The sequence below is a fragment of the Drosophila ananassae genome (genome assembly GCF_017639315.1).
Source record: "Drosophila ananassae strain 14024-0371.13 chromosome 4 unlocalized genomic scaffold, ASM1763931v2 tig00000061, whole genome shotgun sequence".
NCBI lineage: Eukaryota > Metazoa > Arthropoda > Insecta > Diptera > Drosophilidae > Drosophila > Drosophila ananassae.
Window position 1 is genome coordinate 255,729 of NW_025319038.1, and position 25,953 is coordinate 281,681.

General features: G+C 39.2%; 1 protein-coding gene across 3 annotated transcripts in view; it reads right to left on the bottom strand.

The window, feature by feature from the left end:
- Window positions 1-20,869, bottom strand: part of LOC6504367 (RING finger protein 11) — a 74,357-nt gene extending 53,488 nt beyond the window's left edge. Inside the window, exons 1-2 of one of the 3 annotated variants that reach the window (XM_014903957.3) lie at window positions 20,726-20,860; window positions 20,625-20,650 (exon numbers count right to left, since the gene is read on the bottom strand). In XM_014903957.3, coding sequence (XP_014759443.1) covers window positions 20,625-20,634 — 10 coding nt within the window. In that variant the 5' untranslated portion in view covers window positions 20,635-20,650; window positions 20,726-20,860. Of the gene's footprint in view, window positions 1-20,624; window positions 20,651-20,725 lie in introns of all 3 variants that reach the window. The other 2 variants (XM_001967073.4, XM_032455814.2) reach the window with 2 other exon arrangements.
- Window positions 20,870-25,953: the final 5,084 nt, after the last annotated feature.

The following is a 25,953-nucleotide window of genomic DNA, read 5'->3' on the forward strand; positions in this document are numbered from 1 at the left end:
GCTTCCCGATATTCTTAAGACTAACAAGGAAAGAGTCTCTACGTCATCGCCTGCTCCTGGATCTGCCTTCTACTTCGGAGCAATCGCCGAACGCGAGTGGATTGCGGGCAGCAACAACAGTCTACGGCAATTTCACCACGAAGTCTGCTTTCTCCTCTATAGCTCTGCCAGCTCCTATGCTCCGTATTCGGGCGCACTTGCGCCGGCTCTTTCTAGAAACTCCTCTTTCAGAGCACGCGGTTGCCCGAAGTCCTCTCCGAGGGTTAGGTCAAAACCGCCTGCGTCGCTGGGATCGCCTCTTTGGTTCCTTCTTTTCGCTCCTTCGGTTGCTCCTGCGCGCTTCCTAATGCGGCGCAGCTCCCGCCGCGCTTGTGCCGGGCACGTGCCGCCCTCCTTCTCCTCGCTTTCGCTGGGGCCCACGGAGACAGCTACTCCAAGTTTCACTGCCCGTGGAGCACACCAATACGCCCACTCAGCCTTGATATTCGCCGAGTTCCTAAGCGGGTTATTCCCGAGCTCTGCCACTAAAACTGTCTCGCTTTGTGCCCAACCGACGCTCTTCGCTGCGGATCGCCGTGCTCCAGATTCGGAGTCTGTATTCTCGGGTCCGTGTTCCTTCGAGTCCGCTTCGCACCGTTGCTGTCTTTTTGTTTTCCTCAATATCGCCTCGAATACCTTCGGTGTCGCCGGTTCACGTGGAAAAGAACGCCAGCTTCACGCCGCCATTCGGACCTACCTCACACCGGTTCGATCGTACATGATCCCCCCTGTCGCTGGGCTGCCAACTCCTGTAACTTTACCCCTATCGATATTTTTCGGCGTTGCCACCTCGACCATCTCTGCCTGCCTCTGTTACAATATATACATATATATATATATACACTTGCAGTTAGTCACTGTCCGCTAGGTGGCGCCACGCATCTTATATTATTAGACATATAGCGGATCGTATATAGTCCTTATGAAATTTGGCATATTGAATTATTTTTCCCAAAGAGGATTCTGTGCCAAGTCCCATCTTTCTAACTTAAAAAACCGATCCCGATATGGTAACTGCTAGATACTATTTTTTAATTTAAGTTGGTACACATACCTTTCAAAAATGATATGTACTAGAAACAATGATGGTCATCTTCATTACACGGCCTAAATAATTCAATATATGGTAAAATTCGATCTTCTCACCTTCTTCTCTTAGGTGTACCGCGGAAACTGTGGGTGATAGAACCTATGTTTGTTCTGGACTTTGGTTCAGGGGAGCCTATAGGTTATGGAGCAGGTAAAATTATGCGTGGAGGAAAAAAAATTGGAAATTGTCGGCTTGTGTTATTACTAATAACTTATTAGTCATCCAAGGGTTCAGCTTGAACGAGGGTACGTAGAATTTCACTAATTTTACCGATGTTTATGAGATCTGCAAATTTATTGAGATCAGCTGGCCAGCTGAGAGTGATTGCATCTTAAAAACTTTACATGGAAAGGTGTTTGATCCGGTGCTTAATATGTATATCAGTAATCTCGCGTCTTGATATTCGTTTCTTCAACTTTATTTGTTCTTTTGAATTTTTTTTAATGATTATTTTTAGTGTCTGTCATCAAGTCATTAGGTGCGGTGATGAGATTTTTAGTTAGATAGACGCATTTTTAGCTCCTCATAAACCTCAACCTATAATAGCTTTCCATCACAGTTTCTACATTTTTGGATGGACCGGTCGCTTTTGTTGGCCAGGCAAGCATCGGTCAAAAGAAGATTCCCGCTTTTTTCAGAGATATGTTTCCCTTGAGTGTTTGAATGAGTTATTAAAAATTAAATACAACGTCTAACTTAAACAAAAACAAGAAAGGAAAGCTAACTTCGGGCGGAGCCGAAGTTTATATACCCTTGCAGTTCAGTCGCAGTCCGCTAGGTGGCGCCACGCATCTTATTTTATTAGATATGTAGCGGATCGTATATAGTCGGCCGATCCTTATGAAAATTGGCAGATCAGATTGTTTTTCCCAAAATAGAATCTGTACCAAATCCCATCTTTCTAACTTAAAAAACACCAAAGTTATGCCAATTTCGATCGTTCTATGACAGCTATAGGATATAGTCGCCCGATCCTTATGAAATTTTGTACACAAGATATTATATATACAAATATAACATGTGTGGAAAGTCCCAACCCTCTAACTTAAAAAACACCAAAGTAATGGCGTTTCCGATCAATCAGTTATATGGCAGCTATAGGATATAGTCAACCGATCCCGGCCGTTCCGACTTATATACTGCCTGCAAAGGAAAGAAGGGTGTGTGCAAAGTTTCAACTCGATAGCTTTAAAACTGAGAGACTAGTTTGCGTAGAAACAGACAGACGGACATGCTCATATCGATTCAGGAGGTGATCCTGATCAAGAATATATATACTTTATAGGGTCGGAGATGTCTCCTTCACTGCGTTGCACACTTTTGACCAAAATTATAATACCCTCTGCAAGGGTATACAAATGATGAGAACGGCTATTTTTCGGTGCTGGGCAAAAAAAACGCTGCAACGCTGCATGCGAAAACCGATATAGAACACTCGCGGCCCTTGCTTTATTATGGCCAAGAGGTACTTTGCCACCGGAGTCGTGAAGGGCTTAGTGCCCGTCCGTCTACCCTGTCTGGCTCATGAACGATTTATTAACAACAATGACCCTTGCTAAAAATCCTATTTTTAGCAACTGCGACCGTATTATAAAGAATCGATATGTATATGGGAATTTAATGAAACAGGACAATCAGGACCGAAAAAATTAATGTCGAAAGTCATCGAATTTTTTTGTGTATATTTATAAAGAAATGTCTAAATGTTAATAAAGCTATGGTTTTATCAAATATTAAGTGTATACAATTACACAGTAAAAAAACTCGGCGGTTGATGTTCATCCAGAATATATATACTTTGTGGTGTCTGTCGGGTCAGGCTATGCTACTGCAAAGAGTTATCACAAAAACATAATAAGGGTAGTTTGTCTTATCATTATTGATATTATCGCTAATTTTGGTCGCAAGCATTTAGCATTAATGTAGCCAGCTTTCGCTAAGCCTATGTTCTAAAGTGGGCTCTCATTTCCGCCTCTCCCGCACCATAAATTGGATTGTCGGTGTCTGTCCTCATTTCATATGCACGCAAACTAAACATTATTGTAACGTTTTAAATATATAATTTCATGTTGTTATTTGGAACGTTATTGAAAAATGTCAATGGCCAAACATTGGTGACCCCATCGAAATATAATTTATAAAATTAACATTTTCACGATCATACAATTTTATTTTTGCACTTTACACTTTGTCGCATACAGGCGTGTATTTATTATGCTCCGGGGGGAAAAAAAAGGTATACAATGAAATCATAAAAGTGCCGTGACTGGATTAAAAAAAAACTACAATAACGCGAAAAGAAGCTTTCTGCGATGAAATCGCGAATGTTTATAATAATTTGTCAATCAATTAACGTAGAACCCAAAAACTAAAACTCGAATTAACTCAACCTTGATTACAATGAGTCAAAACGGCGTTCGCACACAACGTCAACGTGAGAAAGATGAGAGACGTTACTCAATACAAAGAAACAACGCATACTTATATTTTAAAGCAACCGAAAATAATGTCAGCACGGTCAATTTCCCCGAACTCTTAAACGTAGCGTTCTTGCTCCCCCTCGATACCATCGATGTCTCTGCAGCAGAAAATGTCTGCTGAAGTCGAAAAAAGGAAGCCAAAGCCTCCGCCCATCTATATACGAGAAAAAATTTTCAATGTTCTTGTCAACAAAATTATTTTGTATCCTTGTTTATTGGCAAGGTAAACTTCCACATAGTTCCCCTTGCAAAGAGCAACATTCAGGAAATAAAAGTTCAAATGAAGTCTAAAGATAATTACAGAGTATTAATGCAATATCTCACAGAGAATAACAAGAACTTTTACTTGTATCAGCTAAAAAGCAGCAAGGGCCTGCAAGTCGTACTTAATGGCATAGAGTCCGACGTCACGCCTGCAGAGATATCAAAGGTGCTACAAGATAGGGGTTATAGCGCTAAGACAGTCTTCAATATTATTAACAAGGATAGAAAGCTGCAGACGCTCTTTAAGGTGGAGCTCGAACCAGAAAATACAATCTTCAGTTTTTGCTGCACCGCAGAATTACAGTTGAGGAACCGCACAAACGAAATAGCCGGGTACAATATGCGAACTGTCAAGAAAATGGTCATACAAGTGTGTGGAGAGCTTCATGACACCGCACACTGCCCAGCGAGCAAAGATGAACGCAACTCGAAAAAGTGCAATCACACTGCTAACTATAGAGGTTGCCCAGTCTACAAGGAGCTGAAAAGTCCAACCAAAATAAACAGTTTGGAACCTCCAGATCAAACCCTGAAGTGTTCTTCTCGTCTGCATCTAGATCCTCAGTAGGACCCATAAACTCTGACAAAAATATGACATACGCAAGCGCTTTAAAATCGGCACATGCTCCCCCTGCCTTATTTCTGCAACCAGCATACCAAGAGCACGATGCTCAGCAGCATCAGAAAGTTTATTAGTTCACACATCGATTTAAGTCCTCACCTTAACGATGAAGCCAACACAGACAGCTTTGTTAATTCACTGGAGTCTTTACTCGTCTCTGCAGCTCGAGCTTAAACATCTCAAATTACAAATACACAATACAACCAAAAGAAGACAAATTTACAAATCGAACAGCTCTTCCTCGAAAAGCGACGCTTAGGTAGAGAGTGGCAACTTCACAGATCATCATCTATCAAGCAAAACCTAAATGCCTATTATAAACCCCACAGTCAGCTGGGCGCTCAGCGATGCAGATAGAGCCACTAGTGCGTTTACCGACTTTACCATATGAGCCTCAGCTTGAACATGAGCTAATTAAATTTCGCCCAAACGAAATCGTTAACATCATCAAAAATCAACTGAATCCGGAAAAATCCCCGGGCTCATAACTCATAACTTCTAAAATGTTTACACAATTACCCAGCTTTTCAATTCCATCGCAAAACTTGGGCATTTTCCAGTGAGATGGAAAAAGTCAATTATAATAATAATAGCAAAGCCGGGAAAAGACCACACAATCCAAAAGTCATATAGACCTATAAGCCTACTTTCTTGCTTATCTAAGCTCTTTGAAAAATGCGTATTGACTCCGAAAAACACATACCTAAGAATCCAGAAAGGAATCCCGTCACATCAATTTGGGTTTCGTGAAAAGCACGAAACAATTGAGAATATCAACCGGATAACATCAGAAATTTGGAACGAGAGTACTGTACTGCCATATTTTTAGACGACTCTGAAGCATTTAATATAGTCTGCCTAAAATGTCTAATGTACAAGATCAAGACAATGATTCACCAAAACAATCTTTTACAACATTTACTACAGAAAATTTGCTGTGAGGGGTTACACTGCTGCAACTGATGATTTCGCTATAGGAACTGGAGTTCCTCAAGGCAGCGTGCTAGGGTCAACATTATATGTCCTCTACATAGCAGACATCCTGACAAGCACACAACTAACACCACGACTAGCCGCTTAAAATGCCCGATGCAAGCAACTGCGCAGCTAGCTTCACATCTGGTTGATGTACAAAAATTGCTATCAGACACGCATGTTACGTTCACCCTGAACAGGCAAAACTGCCCGCCGCTTACGTTAAACAACACTCCACTCTCGCAGTTATACACTCTTGCTGTATAATTTGGTACTAAAACCTATATGGATATACGGCTCCCAGTTAGAGCAATAGCAATATTGACATAGTCCAGCGAGCTCAGTCGAAGATCTTGAGGACAATCACCGGGGCACCGTGATACCTTCGCAACGAAAACATACATCGCGACATAAACATTCTACCAGTCAAAGAAGTGATCGCAGAACAGAAGGAAAAGTACTTTATCAAGCTATTATTGCACCCTAACCACCCAAGCTATTGTTGCACCGCCTTGGACGCGCAGGCAGAATGCAGTCTTAGTTTACTGTTAGTTTAATTTTAATGTTAAGATTCGTAAACTTATTGTTAATGTCATATTTAGGAAAAGATTTATTAAAAAAATGTTTAACTTGAAAAAAAAAAACTAAAATAAAATCTACCCCTTGCATATATATTTTTTTCCGTTTTGCGCAGTGTTTAATCAAGCAAACCAAACGTTTTATATTTATAAATAGTTTTCTTTATTAATATAAAAAAATACATAAACATACAATAAAACCGTCAAATCTAATATTTAGTAACGCGCCAGAAGCTCCGGGAGCTCGGATGGGAGGTTCTTTTGCATCCACCGTATAGTCCGGATCTCGCCATGGCGCTTGGTAGTCTGAAGTTGGCCACAAGAGAGTCCTGTGAAAATTGGCTCTCCGAGTTTTTTCCAATAGGGAAGCGAGCTTCTATGAGAGGGGCATTATGAAGTTGGCATCTCGTTGGGAACGCGTCATCGAACAAAACGGCGCATATTTGACTTAAATCGCATTATTGTAAGCAATTTTATGAACAATTAAAAATTCAATAAAACTACTGCAAGACTTTTTTGACAACCTAATATATATATTTATTCCACAACTCAGTGTACAGTTGCGAGCGCACAGTGATATAAATCGTGTTCGCCGCGCGCCAATATAATTAAATAAATCATAAGCAAAATACTCGCCGACTCGGACAAAAGACTTTGCTACGCTCTGCTCGAATTGCTATCTATTCCACAGTTGCTAGCGGAGTTTTCAGTATTCAGGAGGACGCTCGGTCGGCGCTTTCAAACCTTGCCTCCTCTTCCTTTTTGTACTTTTAGTGGAGGATATTCGGAGTGGGCTGAGTTTCACTCGGTTTTCTCAACAATCGTGGGATGTAATCCTCATATAAGTAAGGTGGAAAAACTCGAGAGGTTGCGATCTTGTTTTCGGGACTCAGCTTTAGAGGAATCTCCGAGGAGAGTTATAATGTCAAGCTGTATCATTTGGAGAAACGATTTAATAACCACCAGTTCATATTTGATATTTCACTCCAAACTGGACATCACCCCCTTACTATTTGTCACAATAGGTGCCCCCTACTAATTGTCACAATTGTGGGAGGAGGCATCACAGCCTGCTGCATTTTTTGGATTTACACATTTCCAGAAGCCAACCTTCGGTTGACCAGTCTACACCCGGCTTCACCATCCACGACTAATGCATTAGTTTGCACAAGGTCGTAGCGGTGATATAGTTTTGCGGGCTACAACGAACATTCTCGTCGCCTCGGAGTCGCACCGGACCCTTTTTTTTTGCCGATCTCTATTGGATTTAGGATTGCAGGTGCACGTGATTATTTCCCGACTGGCTAGTCATCTGCAGCTTCGGAATTGCAAATCTAACATGGCAGTGGCCGAAATTGGCGACACCCACTTTGCGACAGACTTATATTCTCCGAATAGAATTACTAGCTGGACAAAATCTTGGGAAATACGTTCTTCGCGTAAAGCCCATTATAGAGCAGAAATTGAGCGTTTAAATCTAAGCTAGTTGCACAATAATATATGGAGTCAATTATAATTGAACATATTCTACAGTTATTCGATAAGCATTTGAACAGTTGTTATATATGCATCAAGTCGACATCTTAAATGCATATCTAAACAGTAAATTTCACAAAGATGGTCATGAAGCAACTGCCAAATTTAATCAACGAGCAGAGCGGTCATAGTTACTTTGCAGGATTCTCAATAGAGATTCTTATCTCTATTCCTTGCATTTTACTAACTTGCACTGACTGCTTTCTTTAATCTCCCACTTTCGTTTCCCTGGTACATTGGTTCAAGGTTCATCAATAAGAAAAACAAATAATATTAATAAATTAATTATTGAATTTTTAACAATCTTTAATAATGGAATTTAAACTTTTCTGTGCGCTGAAGTCTTGTAATAAGACAATCTCCTCTTCCCAGCCTAACATCCACCGCTGGCTTTGTGAAAACGTTTTACACGCTAAGTGTGTCGGGTTTAGTGCCTCTGTTTCGGATGCTATATCACGTAGGTCTGGTCTCCACTTTTGCTGTGACGGTTGACGTGCTGTTCAAGACGCAATGAGATGGTTCATGAGGCAGACTAAAAGCGGATTCAGGGAGTTGATTAGTGGTTTTCGTAAAATCAATGACCAACTATGTGCACTCGAAACACAGTTTAGTAGTCTTCAACTACTAAATGAGTCTCCAAAGCGTAAAAAATACTCTTTTAGTGACGTGCTTGTGGCGAATAATCTTCAGCCTGCTCAGCCGACAAATATGCAGCCGCTTATATCTCTGGCCATCCCAAGGGCCGGACCTGAGAAAAATTTGGATTCGAAATATCTCACAATTAATGAGCAATTGTCCGATATGTCCTCTGTGGCATCGCTTCAAGTGATCCCAGATCCAATAATACAAACCCCCGTAACAGTCACCAAACAGGTTAATCAACCGTCCGGACCCCCGGTACGTACTGATGCTGCAGTATTAGTTACGGCGGCACCAAAACCCTTGGAGGTGATCCCACCTTCGAAACCCATTTTTGTTTCCCGGCTTGCCCCTGATACTTCTGAGATTGATATCTCGGCTTACATCAAAGCCAAAACAAAAGTCGACATAAAGGTGGTATCATCACCAGGCATCCTTCCAAATACGTGTGCCCTTGCAGTATTCATGACGATTTGTTCCGCCAGCTTTTGGCCAGAGCACATTTTTGTCCAAGAATATCAGCCAAGTTCGGTGAAAAAAAAACCAAACCTGTGGGTGTAAAACTTCCACATGTTACAGCCACTGACCAACCTTCCACCTCATCTTCCGCAGTTTCGAAAAACTAATGTCTTCACTAACACTTACCTATCGGAATACTAGAGGGTTACGTAGTAAACTTCCCAAACTGTATTCTGATAGTTCTTTGCATCTCACATTATTGTATTTACAGAAACTTGGTTAAAGCCGGAGATCTTAAGCTCCGAAGTTTTTCCTAGTAGGTACACCACTTTTAGATGTGATAGAACTCTGCGAAGGGGAGGATGAGTGTTAATCTCTGTAGACTGCGTTTGGACTCTGCGAGTTTGGACTCGCTTCTGAAGAGGTAAAATCACAAGAGTTTGGTAACTTTGAATTTCTTTGCATCAAAATCACTTTGTCCGATCAATCTTTGTATGTTACCTGTTCTTACATACCTCCTTTGTTCGAACCTCCATTTGTCCGCTTTTCGTTTGGTTTTCGATCGTCTGTCTGATGGTGACCAGCTGATAGCTCTGGGTGACTTAAACATTCCAGAACTTATGTGGTCAAATGTTGAAAATTCACCGTCTTTATAGCTTGACTCCCACCACAACTTCCCTGCGAGCATGTTCGACATGTCACTCGGCCAACTTAGCCACGTTAGAAATTCTTTAGGTCGGCTGTTGGACTTATGTTTCGTTTCTGATCCTGATGGAATTAATCTTTCCAGAACTTTGCCCCTTTCTAACCCTGAGGATCCATCAGGATCTCCACTCTTGAGGTTAATATCGAAAACAATTCCTTAATTGACACTTCTTTATATTTTTGTAAACACTAAGGGTAAACATGTATCTTTTCCCCCACTTACGTTTGAGAACTCTTATGCAAACACGGATCAGGCAATGGCCGATCTCTTTGCACAGTTTTTAATTTCGGAAATTGATTGGTCTGATTTATTGTCATGTTTCACCGTGCATAACGCAGAATGTTATAGGAGTTATATTCGCTGCTGCCGGATTCAGTTTACTCAGGATCCGAAGCAGTTTTATAACTTTGTAAACACTAAGCGTAAACATGTATATTTTCCACCACTTACGTTTGAGAACTCTTATGCGAACACGGATCAAGCAATGGCCGATCTCTTTGCACAGTTTTTTCAAACAACGTATTCACCTAGCAGCAGTCCAGCTCAGCCTTACACTTATAATATCCAATCAGCCAACCTTATATTTTGCCCATCTTTCGATCAAAGTGGTGTGTTATCGGATCTTCTTAAGGTCAAGCCCGTGTATTCGCAAAGCCCGGATGGAGTACCAGGCTGTGTTCTGAAGAACTGCGCCGAGGCTTTGCAAACCACTCGTTAAACTCTTTAATCTATTGCTGGAAACTTCGATCTTTCACCTTATGCGGAAGAAATCTTCCATTGGTCCGCTGCATAAAAAAAGGAAAAAAATCCGACGCTGCAAGTTATAGAGGCTTCTCTAAATTATCAGTAATTCCAAAGCTGTTTGAAAAACTTATCACTCCACATTTGCAACACCTATGCAGTTCAATAATAACTCCGTGCCAGCATGGCTTCATGAAGAGCCGCTCCACCCCTATCAACTTATTGGAGCTAACATCTTTTATTATGGATGGGTTCAGGAATGGCTTACATACATACGTCCTTTACACTGACTTCAGTAAAGCATTTGACTCTGTTAACCATTCGCTTCTTATAAGTAAACTCAGTCTTTTGGGATTCCCAACTGATCTTCTTATCTGGATTTCTGGAAGGAAGCTTTCTTGGACCCCTACTTTTTACACGGTTTATTAACGATATTGCCCTTGCCTTAACTAATTCACTTGTACTTATGTACGCTGATGACGTTAAACTATGCCTTTAGTATAAATTCATAGACTTCAATCAGAAATTTTTTATATAATAGAACATTATCTCAGGAATATCCTGTGAAAGTTTCATTTCGATCGGACTAAAAGTTGCTGAGATACCGATTTTTTAGTTTCTTTCTATCCATATACTTTCAATTGCTTTTAAAACTTTAGACGCGTTTTTCTCAAAACAACTTTTTCAAGTCGGTGCGTAACGTAACTCAAAAAATAAAGCTCGGATCTAAATAAAATTTTTCACACATCTTTAATACAATAAATACTTGCGGATGAACGAACGCTTTTTTTTTTGTAAATTTTTTTTTACCATTTTAACGGGCAATAATGGGCTAATTTTTGTGTAAAAATGGTACCTCCGACGCATATTTTTCAAAATGGTTTCGTTCATCCGCACAAGAAACTAATATTTTAAGTAAATCAATTCAATTTTTTTATTTTCGATAACACTGTAAGGCCAGACTTTACGCACCGGAAGATAATAATTTTTTGAAGCGACTCCGCCCGACTGCCCGTCACGGGATATATAATAATTATTTCTTAACAAAAAAAATTCCTAGATACTCTCCACACATAGCCATGTATCGTGTAAAAAAATTAAATAATTATATTCACTCAGAAATGAAAAAAAAAATCGCAAAAATCTGTTTGGGATTTTTTTCTTTGGGAGCATCCGCAAGCGTATCGGCCATCCTCTAGGCAAACTAAACAGCGAGTCAGAGAACCTTGGGTAAACTGGCAAGTTACAACATTGCAAGAAGTAAAACGAGTAATAACAAACATGTACGAGGATCGGTTGTTATACGACCCACATTGACCCGCCTGAGTAGTTGGTGAATTCGTAGACAAAGCAAAGTCTCCGCTTTCAAGTCCACGCCGGCATTTTTGCTCCAAGAATCGAGCCCTTGTTCCCTGAGAGAGAATTCTCTCATTTTGCTTTAGTGGCAGGATCCAGCTTCTCGAGAATTAACTGGATAAGAAGCCATACTTGGATTTCGGCATGTGATCCAGAACTTAAGGGACCTGATTGATGATGACTAGAAAGTCTCCGCTTTCAAGTCCACGCCGGCATTTTTGCTCCAAGAATCGAGCCCTTGTTCCCTGAGAGAGAATTCTCTCATTTTGCTTTAGTGGCAGGATCCAGCTTCTCGAGAATTAACTGAATAAGAAGCCATACTTGGATTTCGGCATGTGATCCAGAACTTAAGGGACCTGATTGATAGATGACATTATTGATGGGAGCAAGGAGGTTGATCAAGTTTTGATTGCTGTAATTGGTGTGGATAAGTTTACGATTACGTATATGTTTTGTTTTGAATATATGTTTTGAAATCACATCGATACGTAGCATTCCGATTCCATTGTCTAGTAACTGTCGTAAGAAATAAAACGAATATTCCGCAGATTTGCACGGATATTTCCCATTAATTGGATTGTACGTGCGTCTCGCCACCATAAGAAAATTTAAGGCAAATATGTATTGCTGGAGTCGATCAATACTTTACAGACAATGTTTCCGATATATAGAAATAATTTTCAATTATATTATATTATTTATTTTACAAGCATTTTTCTGATATGTTACGGTAGATAGCAATCAGTTTATTGAACAATTTTTCGCTGGTTAATTTATTCTCTCTTTATTAGACCAGAGATTCAAGGCTTCTCCTCATTCCGAACTCATTTTTTTTATGGATTGCCGAAAACTGCCGAGACCAATGCAAGAAATCACTTTTTGTCTTCCTGACAGGCAAGATGGTCAACTTTGCTGTAATAAATGCATTTTTGCAGAAAAGCTTAGGTTCCTATAATGTTGTCTGTAAAATTTTAAGTTTGTATTTCAAAAATTGAATGAGATATACAGCCTCGAAGGGCGGTGCGCATGACAGCTATTCAGGTGCACATGACGCTACAACGAGTAAGTTAAAACTTTAAACTCGTTTTTCTGGAAAAAGTGTTTTAAAAGTCGGTCACCAAGATTTCCTCCAAACTACCAAACCGATTCTGCCCAAACTATGTGGGCTTGTTTTATACATAAAAATGTTTAATCGAAAGATTCTTTTTTAAATTAAAAATTCTCTTTTTTTATAGTTGTGAAAAAGAGAGACAAAGCTGTCTTTATGAAAATCAAAAAGTTAGGTGTTTGGCCTTTTTATTAAAAGTGCATTTTTTTTTCCTTCGATTGAAGACTAGATAATCTTCAACTTTATCTTCAACGTTTGAATTGTGTATAGGGAGCTAGTTATAATGTAGTTCACCGAAAATCATGTTTTTCATGCAGACCTCATTAAAATCGAGCACCATTTTTAAATGTTTTGAAATTTTTTCATAGAAATTTTTAAAATATAATTTTTAGAATATAAATTGTTGTATGTAGTTTTCTTTTAATTAATTCAGGAAAATGGTCCATTTTTCGCTCTAAGACTAGGGTTGCTAAAACCCATTAAATTTTGAATACCGAGTCTCTAACCGTTGCAGTTTTGATTGTTTGATGTTCCGCAACAAGATACTAGAGATGGCTACCTTCAATTTTTAGCTTCTGGATTTTAGTTTCCCGATACTCGGAAAACAATGTTTCACCCACATCAACGCGATGATCTTTTGCAATAAACTGAACGTTTTCGGTACCAAACGAGATTTGACTGTCACAGATCCTTTTGATATTTCTATCATATTAATAAGGTCTCCAACAGTCAAGCCGATTTCTGAGCACTAATTCTTTCATTTCATTGACGTGTTGGTCATCTGAAGCACAGCAAGTCATCATCACGTTCCCAATTCTCTTTGAAGTCTTTGTACCATTAATAAATTTTTTCTGTGACATGGTAGAATCACCAAGGGCCTTTCGCCACGTTCTCAAAGTTTTCGTAGCCGAAATTTCATTTGGCTAACTAAAATGTTATTGCTGTTCTCACTCATATTTAAAACATTCCCGTTTTGTGTTACCGCGCGGAGAGTATGACGACTTGAATTTGACTTTTTGAGTGACATTCTAAAAAGTTAAATTAGAAGTGAAAAAAAAAAAATTCAGCATTCCATTTCATTTATCAATAAATTTAACTTTTATGTCATAAAGACCTCGGATATCAACTTTTGCCATTCATAGAAGTTAGAGACTTGAAAAATGCAAACAAAAACCAGGAAAAGGCTGAAATCATTTCTTTCCATTCTTCAGAGGCATAAATAAGCAGGAAGTACCCGTACTACGGAACTAGAACCGGATTGAGACTATCAATCAAATTTTTATCACATTTGATTTTTTATTTATAATTTGTCTACATCAGACTTTTCTTAAAGATGTTTTTAATGCTCTTAGTGATTAAAATTTATCGCAGATAACGTTATCGAAATTGAGCAGATAGCATTAATAATATTCGAAATTGTACAAAAGATTATTCGAAAATGTGCGATTTTTATACCCCTGCAGAGGTTATTAGAATTTTGGTCAAAAGTGTACATCTCCGACCTTATAAAGTATATATTTGCATGATGAATATCACTTCTTGAATCGACATAAGCATGTCGGTTTGTCTGTCTCTCTGTTTCTATGCTAGTCTCCCAAACTTTATAAGGATCGGCGGATTATATCGTATAGGTGTCATATAACTGATTTTTTTTTTTAAACTCTTAATTTATTTACAATCTGTTTTAATAAACAATAAGTAAATTTTATAATTAATATTAAATAACAGGAATAACAGTTTTCCAGTGAACCCCGCTATTATATACAAAATCGTTTCTGTTAATTGAATTTATCTATCTGGGAGATCTAGTATGTGGTATCTTTTTAGTTTTCTTAATGATAAGCTGTTATCTACTAGACTTATGGCTAAATTATTTTCATGATTATGGAGTCTGTCGATATATTTATACCTTTGCAGAGGGTATTATAATTTTGGTCAAAAGTGTGCAACGCAGTGAAGGAGACATCTCCGACCCTATAAAGTATATATATTCTTGATCAGGGTCACCTCCTGGGTCGATATGAGAATGTCCGTCAGTCCGTTTCTACGCAAACTAGTCTTCCAGTTTTAAAGCTATCTAATTGAAACTTTGCACACAGCCTTCTTTCCTTTGCAGGCAGTATATAAGTCGGAAAGGCCGGGATCGGCCGACTATTTCCTATAGCTGCCATATAACTGATTGACCGGAAATGCCATAACTTCGTTGTTTTTTCAATTTAGAAGGATGGGAGTTTGAATGGGTTCCTCTTTGGGCAAATTCGATATCCCAAATTTCATAAGGATCGGCCGACTATATGCGATCCGCTATATATCTAATAATATAAGATGCGTGGCGCCACCTAGCGGGCTGCGACTTAACTGCAAGGGTATATAAACTTCGGCTATTGAGATCCTTGTGGATATTTGCATTAGTTACATAAAAAGGAGTATTGACAATTTGTCGCAAAGTTTTTGACTGGTAGCGCTGTAGTATCTCAATATTTGAGTTGCTAGCAGTTCCCCAAAGCTTTATAGCGTAAGTCCAAACAGGCTTTAATATAGCTTTGTAGAGGCGAATTTTGTTTTCCAGTTAGGTTTCCGATTTTGACCATAGCTTGCAAATAACTGTTAACCGTTTTTTTGCTTACGCTCTGTTTGCGAGAGCAACCGAAACAAAGCATGCCGTTTCGGTCCCTCTCTGAGCAGCAGGCTTTGTTTTTTTTTGTTTCGGTTTTCTGTTGAACGAATTACAATGAGCAAATCATGAAACTCTCATCTACCGAACATCGCTCAATGAGAGATTTGAGTGACACTCGCACAGAGAGACTCAGTAAAAGACCGATTGACTGAAAAAGTCAGCGCAAAAAGTCTTTTCAATAATTTGTTTTCGTTTCGCTGCACAGTGGCACATGGTACATGAAATTTGACGAAAAAACTTATTAAAATTTTAAACGTGAATTTTCCAATTTCAAATAAATATATTGATTATTTTAATTAAAAAATGAATATTTTCCTTTTAATTTATTTTGAGTTAAGCTTAACAACTAAACTTTGGACAACTTTGCTGTCCATTTTGTTAAATATTGATGAAATTGATGCACTTTTTTATTAAATTCTCGTCCCATTTTCAATAAATTTGATGAATCACGGTTTACACGAGAGATTTACAAAGCAAATTGACAAGTTGAGCCCACTAAACTTCACATACACACATACATGCACAAAAGACTTTTTGAATCGTCGAACGCAAGCAAACGGTCCTAGAATGAGCAGACCAAACGAAAACAGAAAAAAGTGTGCTTTGACTGAGCGCGAGCACAATTTGTATACGAGCAACTCAATCGGTTGCTCTCAGACTTTTTGCTCAAAGTCTCAGTGACAAACACTTATTTTGAGACCGCTCGAATCGGTTAACAGTTATTGGCAAGCTATGATTTTGACTTATCAACCGGTACATTTTGAGTGTTTTAAGTCGGAGTTGGTGACATTAATCTGCGGTCGAGATGCAAGCCCAGATACTTGACACAGGTACTTTGTGGAATTGGCGAGCCGTTAAGTAAATCATTTGGGCAATTACCTGGTCTAAATGAAAAGGTTATTTGGACAGATTTTAGGGAGTTAATTCTAATTTTCCATCAAAGGAACCAGTCTTCAATTGGGCTTAGCTCACGCTGTGAGCATTTATAGATGAGCTTGTGGCCAAAACGGCTGTATCATCAGCATATCATCAGTTGCAACAGTGCAGTTGTTTGTGACTGGCATATCCGCCGTATATAAAGAGTAGAGGATTGGTCCTAATACGATTCCTTGTGAGACGCCTGCATTAATGAGAAGTAACGTTGATGCATCGTTTTTCTGCTGCATTAAGCAGCAAGATTATTAAGTAATATGGAGCAGGTAGCAATTTTTTATCTTGTACAATAAACCTTTGTCCCAGACTCGATCAAACGCTTTTTGAACGTCAAGAAATGCAGCTGTGCAGTATTTTTTGTTCTCAAATGCAGTAACTATATCATTAATGACCCTGTGGCACTGCTCGGGGGTCCCGTGGCCTCTCCTGAATCGGAATTGGTATTCAGGAACGATAAAATGTTCGTCCAAAATTGGCAACATTTTCTTCAGGAGTATTTTTTCAAACACTTTCGAGAATATTGTCAGCAGACTAATGGGACGATATGATGTTAATTCCATTTCCACTTTGTTTGGCTATAGGATCATTATGATCTCTGCACATTTCCATTGACTTGGAAAGTGGCCTAGTCTGAGAATTGCGTTAAATATAATAGTGATAAACCGTATGCATTTTGTTGGTAAGCTTTTCAGGGTGGTGCCGTTTATTTTATCAGGACCTGGTGCTTTTTTATTGTGCAAGTCTTTGATTTCTGTTACGACTTCTTCATATTTGATGCTTTTTATAGATAAGCTCATTTGGCAAGGTGACTCAAGAAATTTTTCTACTTCGGTCTCTGTTATAGAATTAGTAATATCGTCCGGCTGGAAGACAGATTGCAGATGTTGTGCAAATGCTTCCGCTTGTTCGGTATTAGACCTACACCATTTTCCATTTCTATTACGAATATTTGTGTTTCTTTTAGCTGGTCTCTTTAGGTATTTAGTCGCCCTCCATAGGTTGTGCAGAAGTTGACTAAGCTCAACAGAAGTTGACTAAGCTTAGATGCAGCCTTGTTGTATAATCTTTTGTTAGGAGGGTAGTGAGTTTCTTGCCACCATTAACGCAGTTTTCTTTTATTTTCTACTTTCCGTCGAATCTCGAGAGAAAGGTACAATTGGTTTGACTGTTGATGATTAAGAGCATGATCCGTGTTTCTGTAGCTCGCTTTATGAATTGTGTTTGTGAAAAGCTCCACAGCATAGTCTATATCCTCTATCCTCTATATCCAACATATGGGCTATTGTGCTGCAAGTAGCTATTATTTGAGAATGATCTGAGTGAAGGTCAAAGCTTTCCATTACTCGCATATGTGTTTGTGGAATTCCAGAGAATACTACGAAATCAATCAAGTCTGGGATTTTCCGACTATCAGATGGCCATTATGACGGCTTACCAGTTGAAAAAGTGTTTATATTTTTGTTTTGTATGCATTTGTATAACTCCGATCCCTTCGGGTTAGTCAGTCTGGAACCCCACCATGGATGTTTGGCATTGAAGTCGCCTGCTACAATAAACTTTGTGCCCAATCCTTGGAAAAAGTTTTGAAAATCAAGCTCTTTTATTGTGAATCTGGGAGGGGAGGTAAATCGCGGTTATTGATACATCCGCGTGCATACATTTTATCTTAATTGTGGCAGCCTGCATAGCTTTTTCCGTAGTACAGTCCATGATTTGAAACTTAAGGACAATAATTGCAGCACCCCCATGAGCTCTATCTGACGGATGATCAGCTATTACTGTGTCGTATCCAATAATTCTAAAATAAGATTTGCTAGTGAATTGAGTTTCTGAGATAAGCATGACGTCAATTTCATTCGTTTTTAAAAATAAGGATATTTCATTTACATGGTTGGAAAGCCCATTGGCATTCCATATTCCTAAGTTTAGGTTTATTTGCAAAGCTTGTTTACAAGTAACATATTATCATATTGAGTAAATTATTCGTAAGTTCAAATTTTTTTCTAGAAGCTGTTCTATTCTTTCTATGGACGTGTTTGAGATACTTTTTCCTGCAGCAGCTTGAGCGTATGATTGGTAATCCATATTTGGCCAAAATATCTTACAAATATCTGTAAAAATTTTTATAAGGATCGGCCGACTATATCCTATAGCTCTCATAGAACGATCTTTGGTGTCTTTTAAGTTAGAAAGATGGGACTTGATACTGATTCCATTTTGGGCAAATTTTTCTTATTTGCCAAATTTCATAGGGATCGGCCAACTATGTTCAATATCCGCCATATAATTGAACGATCGGAAATAGGGTATATCAACTTCGGCTCCGCCCGAAGTTAGCTTTCCTTCCTTGTTTTGTTGAAATTTGATCAGGTTATTTACTGACCTTTTAACTGAGTTTGAAAAATAAAAGTCGTTTGGATATTTATCAATTTGATTTTTTTTTTAATTAAGCCTGGTGGGTTTGCGGGAGAACCTCTTAAGTGTACCATGGAAACTGTGGGTGATGGAGCCTATTTTTGTTATGGACTTTGGTTCAAGGGACCCTATAGGTTATGAAGCAGTTGAAATTTTTCGTGGAGAAAAAAAAATTGGAAATTGTCGGCCATTGTTATTTAAAAAATAATAAAAGTTTTAAAAAATAAACAAATAGGTGTGTTTAAAGAAAATAATTAAAATTGTTCCACTTATATACTCTTTTTTCAGCTGGGGAGCAACCAAAAACGGGCACGAACGCGTATAACAGATGAGCAGTTAAAGATTTTACGAGCACATTTCGATATAAACAATTCGCCGAGCGAGGAAAGCATAATGGAAATTATCATTTTTGACCGGCCAAAATGTGGAATTGATGGGTCATCCGCCATACAGCCCTGACTTGGCACCCAATGACTTCTTTTTATTCCCTCACATCAAGAGAAAAATGCGTGGTCAACCATTTTCGACGCCAGAAGATGCTGTTGAAGTGGTGTCTCAATCGGAGTGGACAAAGTGCTTCGACAATTGGTTTGAGCGCATGCAAAAGTGTATAAGTCTTGCTGGAGAATACTTTAAAAACCAATAAAATCATTAAACTTAATAATTTTTTAAAATAATGATTATTTTGTGATTTTTAAAATAAAAATTAAAACAATGATCATTATTTATGGTCCCGGGTTTTAGTAAAAACAAGAAAGGAAAGCTAACTTCGGGCGGAGCCGAAGTTTATATACCCTTGCAGTTGAGTCGCAGTCCGCTAGGTGGCGCCACGCATCTTATATTATTAGATATATAGCGGATCGTATGTAGTTGGCCGATCCTTATAAAATTGCAAATCGAATTATTTTCTTTTCCAGCACAGCACATTTTCTTTTCCTAATTTAAAAAAAAAAAAATTATTTAAAATTTTTTTTTAAATAAAGTAAAAAAACTTTGATTTTTTTCTATGAAAGTACTAGCACTAACCATACAACATATAGACTTCTCATTTCATACAACGAAAATGGACGCAAAAATTTCTTGCGACAGGCCCCCGGAGGCCCCAGAGAGAATCTTACTCTCATTCTTACGCTCATTTTTACGCTCATAATCTCATTTAACTTTTTTGGTTGATAAGTCGCAGAGAGGCGCATCATCAAGAAGGTTCTTCCGCGGTTAAACCGATCTTTATATGTATGCGTGCTCACACATTCACACACACGTTTTCATGTGTGTGCGTTCGACTTCGTTTTGAAGCCAGCAAAAATTTTTGATTTTTGTAACTTTTCAGGCATGCTGATGCGTAAAGATGATGATGCGCCTCTCTGCGACTTATCAACCAAAAAAGTTAAATGAGATTATGAGCGTAAAAATGAGCGTAAGAATGAGAGTAAGATTCTCTCTGGGGCCTCCGGGGGCCTGTCGCAAGAAATTTTTGCGTCCATTTTCGTTGTATGAAATGAGAAGTCTATATGTTGTATGGTTAGTGGTACTAGCCTTTGACTAACACAAAAACTTGTGTTGCCGTGTGTGTTAAGATGTTGAGCATCTGCGTTTCCGGGTTCAGAGCCCCAGAACAGGAATCATGTTTTGTTATTTTTTTAAATTTTTTTTTACCCTTTTTTATATCTTGGACACATACACTATCTCTTTAAAGTTACTCCATTCGCAAGACAATATATTTTTAAAAATCTTTATACAAAATTTCTTGTCGCTTTTATGGGAACTCCCGGTTTTGTCATGGCCTCAGAGCAATGGGAGGCTTTGATTCCAGGACGAATGATACGAAGTGCACATTCATTCATACAAATTTATACATTTGTATGTACACTTATATTTCATATTTTTATTTAAGTCAAAAAAGTCAAAATTCATTTTGTAAAAATTTTGAAAATGAAAAACCCAAAACCTATTTAATGAAAATTTATCGAATTTATAAAACACAAATATAAAACGCATTTACATACTTATGTACATTTTACATTGAATCCACCTTGAACATATGCACATAGCCATTAAAGGTAATTATAAAAGGACTTCTATATTATTTAAGACACTGAGTAATTACCAGTCAAATTATCAGCCAATGCCCTTTTTCAGAGACTGTTTATTTTAAATAACATTAATTAGATTATTAAGTTACATATAATTATATTTATAGTTCAAAACGAATCGTCAAGTTAGCGTCAACTATTCTATGAAAGGATGGGAATAGTGACTGTTGAAACAGGGGTTATGTTCCTTCAGGCACGCTTGGGACTTTGAGTGGAAAAAAAAACATTTTCAAGTAATGAATATTTAATTTATTTTTTCTTACGGTATTCTACAAACAGTTATTCGCTGTGCAGCATAAATGAAGACTGCATTTCGTGCATATGCAATGCATTTTTTAAGTTTTACAGTGATTGCAACTTCTTTTTCCACTGTTTCGATCCAACCAATGTGGGAAATGGTTTAGGTATAATATCAATTAGGTGATAAAAAATACGTGTTCGGGATCCCTAGTTTTTGCTCTGATATAATAGCATCCCATTAGGCCGTCTATGAGATCTTCGTCACCCATGTGAGCATTATACTCATGCACAATTTGGGGACAATCAATTGAAATGTGTCGTTTAGCCTTTCTGTCAAAGCGAGAAGCCTTTGCAGTTCTTTCACGAGGGTTTTTTTTTTCGAATGTAACTCCAGAGTACATTGGTTATATCGACACCATATGAGGACCCAACGTACTCAGTCGAAAAACTCCTTGGAAATTTGTTTTTTTTTTTTTTTTTTTAACTTTGCTTTTATTTATTGGATCTTCTCTTAATTTTGAGACTAACAATAAGTTTTCAAATCTTAACATTAACATTTAACTAACAGTAGACTAAGACTGCATTCTGGTTGCACGTTCCTCAAGACGGTCGCTGGGTGGGTAGGTCATTGCGACGAAGTCGTGATTGGTTGCTCAACCTTGTTAGACATCCATATACATCCATATAGGTTTAAGTACCGAGTTATACAGCAGGACTTTATATTCAAGGCAAAGGGGAGACCGAGCGTTGATAAGCCAATGAAGGCTGCTGGCTTTTAGCTTTAGGTGGGTTCTTTTAGCTTCTATGTGCCGACGCCATGTGAGTCTTCTATCGAGGTGTACTCCTAGATATGTTACCTCGTTTGCTTGCGGGAGTAGGGTGTTGTTTAGCGTAAGGGGCGGGCAGTTTTGCCTATTCAAGGTGAACGTAACGTGCTTGCATTTTTGTTCGTTTACTTTAATTCGCCAGTCTGATAGCCATTTTTCAACATCCACCAGATGAAGAGCTAGCTGTGCAGTTGCTTGCATCGGGCATTTTGAGCGGCTAAGAATAGCTGTATCATCAGCAAACGTAGATGTTGTTAGTGGTGTGCTTGTCGGGATGTCTGCTGTGTAGAGAACATATAATGTTGGTCCGAGTACACTTCCTTGAGGAACTCCAGCTCCAACAGTGAATTCGTCAGATATATCAGTGTTGCACCTCACAGCAAATTTTCTGTCGTAGAGGTAAGACTCTAGAAGCTTGTGGGTATTACAAGGGAACATTGTCTTGATCTTGTACATTAGACCTTCTAGCCAGACTCTATCAAATGCTTGAGAGACATCTAGAAATATTGCGGTACAGTACTCGCGTTTTTCGAATGCATTCCGAATTTCTGCTGTTATCCGGTTGACCTGCTCAATTGTTCCGTGCTTTTCACGAAACCCAAACTGATGTGACGGGATTCCTTCCTGGATCCTTAGGTATGTGTTTATTCGAGTCAGAATGCATTTCTCAAAGAGTTTAGATAAGCATGAAAGTAGGCTTATAGGTCTATACGACGTGGGAATTGTGTGGTCTTTTCCCGGCTTTGCTATCATTATTATAATTGACTTTTTCCATCTCGCTGGAAAGTGGCCAAGTCTTGCGATGGCATTGAAGAGCTGGGTGATAGTGCAGACGGTGCAATATGGAAGCTCAATGATCATTTTGGGAGTTATGAGGTCGCAGCCTGGTGATTTTTTCGGATTTAGTTGGAATGATATTAGCGATTTCGTTTGGGCGAAACTCGATTGGTTCATGTTAAAGCTGAGGCTCATATGGTAAAGTCGGCAAAGTCGGCACTAGTGGCCGGATGTGGTTGGAAGATATTTTTAAGGTGATTGGCAAACGTGCTGGCTCTGTCTGCATCGCTGCGCGCCCAGCCGCCTGTGGGATTTCTAATAGGCATCACGGTTTCTTTAGGTGAGCTTAGAGTTGGGTGAGCTCTCCATAGAGCTCTCCTTAGAGTTGGGTGAGTGTTTTGTACTAGAAGTTGACAATTGCTCTATATAGCGGCGGTGGACATAATCTTCTTCTTGCTGTAGGGCTTTAGTAAGTTGACGTGAGGCATGTCTAAAGCTTTGCTTAGCAGATGGCGATCTGTGGAATTGCCACTCGCGACGTAAACGCCGCTTTTCGAGGACGAGCTGTTCGATTTGTAGATTTGTCTTTTTATTGCTTTGTGTATTTATAGTTTGCGATGTTGAGGCTCGAGCTGCAGAGACGAGTACAGACTCAAGTGAATTAACAAAGCTGTCTACGTTGGCTTCATCGTGGAGATGAGGACTTAGCTCAATGTGTGAGCTGATATATTTTCTGTACTTAACCCAATTGGTTTTCTGTGAGGTCAATTTTAATGGTTGTTCCAATGTTCCTGGATGTCGCAGTAGAATAAACAGGACAGGCGAGTGATCAGATGAAAGATCCGATAGGCAATTGGCGCTTATCAGATTTTTAGGGATGTTTTTGGTAATCGCAAAGTCTATTAAATCTGGTAGTTTCCTTGGGTCTGCCGGCCAGTATGTTGGTGTGCCAGAAGAAACATAGTCGAGCTTGTTCTTGGCTTTGATAATTGCATTATAGAGCTGTTTCCCTTTTGGAGTCACGAGACGAGATCCCCAGTGTGTGTGCTTGGCATCGTAGTCTCCTGCTGCTATGAAGTGGTCTCCAAGTGTGTTGAAAAACTGCATAAACTCATCTTCAGCTATATTGAAGCGAGGGGGGCAGTATACGGCGGCTAGTGTAAGTTGGTTGCCAGTATTTAGTTGTATATTTATAGATGTGGCCTGTAGGTAGTTTTTAGCAAATTTGTTTTGATAATGGTGCTTTATGCGGCTTCTGATTAGAATTCCAGTCCCACCATGTGCTTTACCATCTGGATGATTTGTTCCGTAGAATGAATATCCTCGTAGTTGAAAATTGTATTTGTTTGTAAGGTGTGTTTCCGAAAGCAGCATTACATCGATATGATTGTCGAGTAGGAATTGAGCTAACTCAAGTTTATGTTGCGAAACGCCGTTAGCGTTCCACGTAGATATCCGTAGGAAAGCCATTATTTGGATTGTTGTGAAACCAGCATTTGAATCAATAGATTTTGGTTTCGCATTAAATCTTGCATAGTTGTGCGCATAAACGACATAAATTCCGTCAGGCTTTGTTGTAGGCTGCATATCATAGCTTCAAAGTTGCTTTTTGGCTGCTCTGTTGGTTGATGTTGCTGAGCCGTGTACGGTTCTTGATATGATGATTGCAGAAATGAGCTTCTTGAGGCAGGTGTCGCCGGTCCTGATTTTAAGGCACTTGCATATGTCACGTTTTTGTCAGAGTTAATGGGTCCTAGTGAGGATCTGGCTGCAGTCGAGAAGAAGACTTCAGGGTTTGATCTGGACGCCGTGAACTGTCCATTTTGGGTGCGGGCAGCTATTCCTTTCTGGTGGATGCGACTTTTCAGCTCCTTATAGACTGGGCATCCTCTATAATTAGCAGTGTGATTGCCACCGCAGTTGCCGCACTTTTTCGAGTTGCTGTCATCTTTGCTCGCTGGGCAGTGTGCGGAGTCATGAAGCTCTCCGCAAACTACACACACCGGGCGCAGTTTACAGCATGACCTTGTATGGCCATATTTCTGGCAGTTCGCACATTGTACCGGGCCATTGCGTTTGTGCGGTTCCTCAACTGTAATTCTGCGGTGCAGCAGGTACTGAAGATTGTATATTGGGTGCACTTCGTATTTCTTCAGGAGCTTGGTTTCTGGTTCGAGCTCAACCTTAAAGAGTGGCTGCGGCTTTCTATCCCTGTTAAGGATATTAAAGACTGTCTTGGCGCTAAAACCTTTCTCCTGTAGCGCCTTTTTTATCTCTGCAGGCGTTACTTCGGGCTCTATGCCCTTAAGTACGACTTGCAGGCCCTTGCTGCTTTTTAGCTGATACGTTTAAAAGTTCTTTTTATTCTCGGTAAGATATTTTGATAATACTCTGTAGTTATCTTCAGACTTCATTTGAACTTTTGTTTCTTGAATGTTGCCCTTTACAAGGGGTATTATGTGGAAGTTATCCTTACCAATAAGCTCAATAATTTTGTTGACAAGAACATTGGAACTTTTTTCGCGTATATAGATAGGCGGAGGTTTTGGCTTCCTTTTCTCAACTTCAGTGGATTCGACCGCCTCAACCTCATCGGCGTCTGCCAAGATTTTAAATCGGGTTGAGTTAATGGGCGTTTCTTTTGCTGCTAGGCTAGCATTGCCACGGGTTATTTTGCGTTTGGAATTCAGGGGGCTCAGCTTCTTTTGATTTGGATGTAGCGATCCATGCCAGTCAGCACAGTCGGCTTAATATAGTCATTGTTTTTGTTTTGGTTTTCGGGCAGCGTGGACGTATTACTATTTGCGCTGCCAGCTGATGACGACGTTAAACGCGCTGTCGATACAGTTGCGGTTGTTGTTACTGTTGACGTTGTCAAAGAAATTGAGGTGCTAGTTACTGCACTCTTTGGCTGCAGACACATCGATGGTATCGAGGGGGAACAGGAACGCGCTCTCTCGCTCTCTACGTTTAAGAATTCGGTCAAGTTGGGGGTAATTGACCGCGCTTGATCAGAGCTTGCATGGTTTTCGGTTGCTTTAAAAGAGAAGTACGCGTTGTTTCTTTGTACTAAGAGCCGTCTCTCGTCTTGCTCACGTTGACGTTGTGTGCGAACGTCGTTTAAGCTCATTGCAGTCGAGGTTGATTTAGTTTGAGTTTTAAGAGTTGTGTTTTATATTAATTAATTAATTCATTAATAAATATAAACATTAGCGATTTCATCGCAAAAAGCGTCTTTTCGCGTTATTGTAGATTTCTTAGACCAGTCACTGCACTTTTATGATTTTATTGAATATTTTTTCCCGGAGCACAATAAAAAAACACGTCTGCATGCGACGACAGCCGAACATCACAATTGGAAATTTGTTGATGGCAATATCGTTTGATAGTTTGCAATA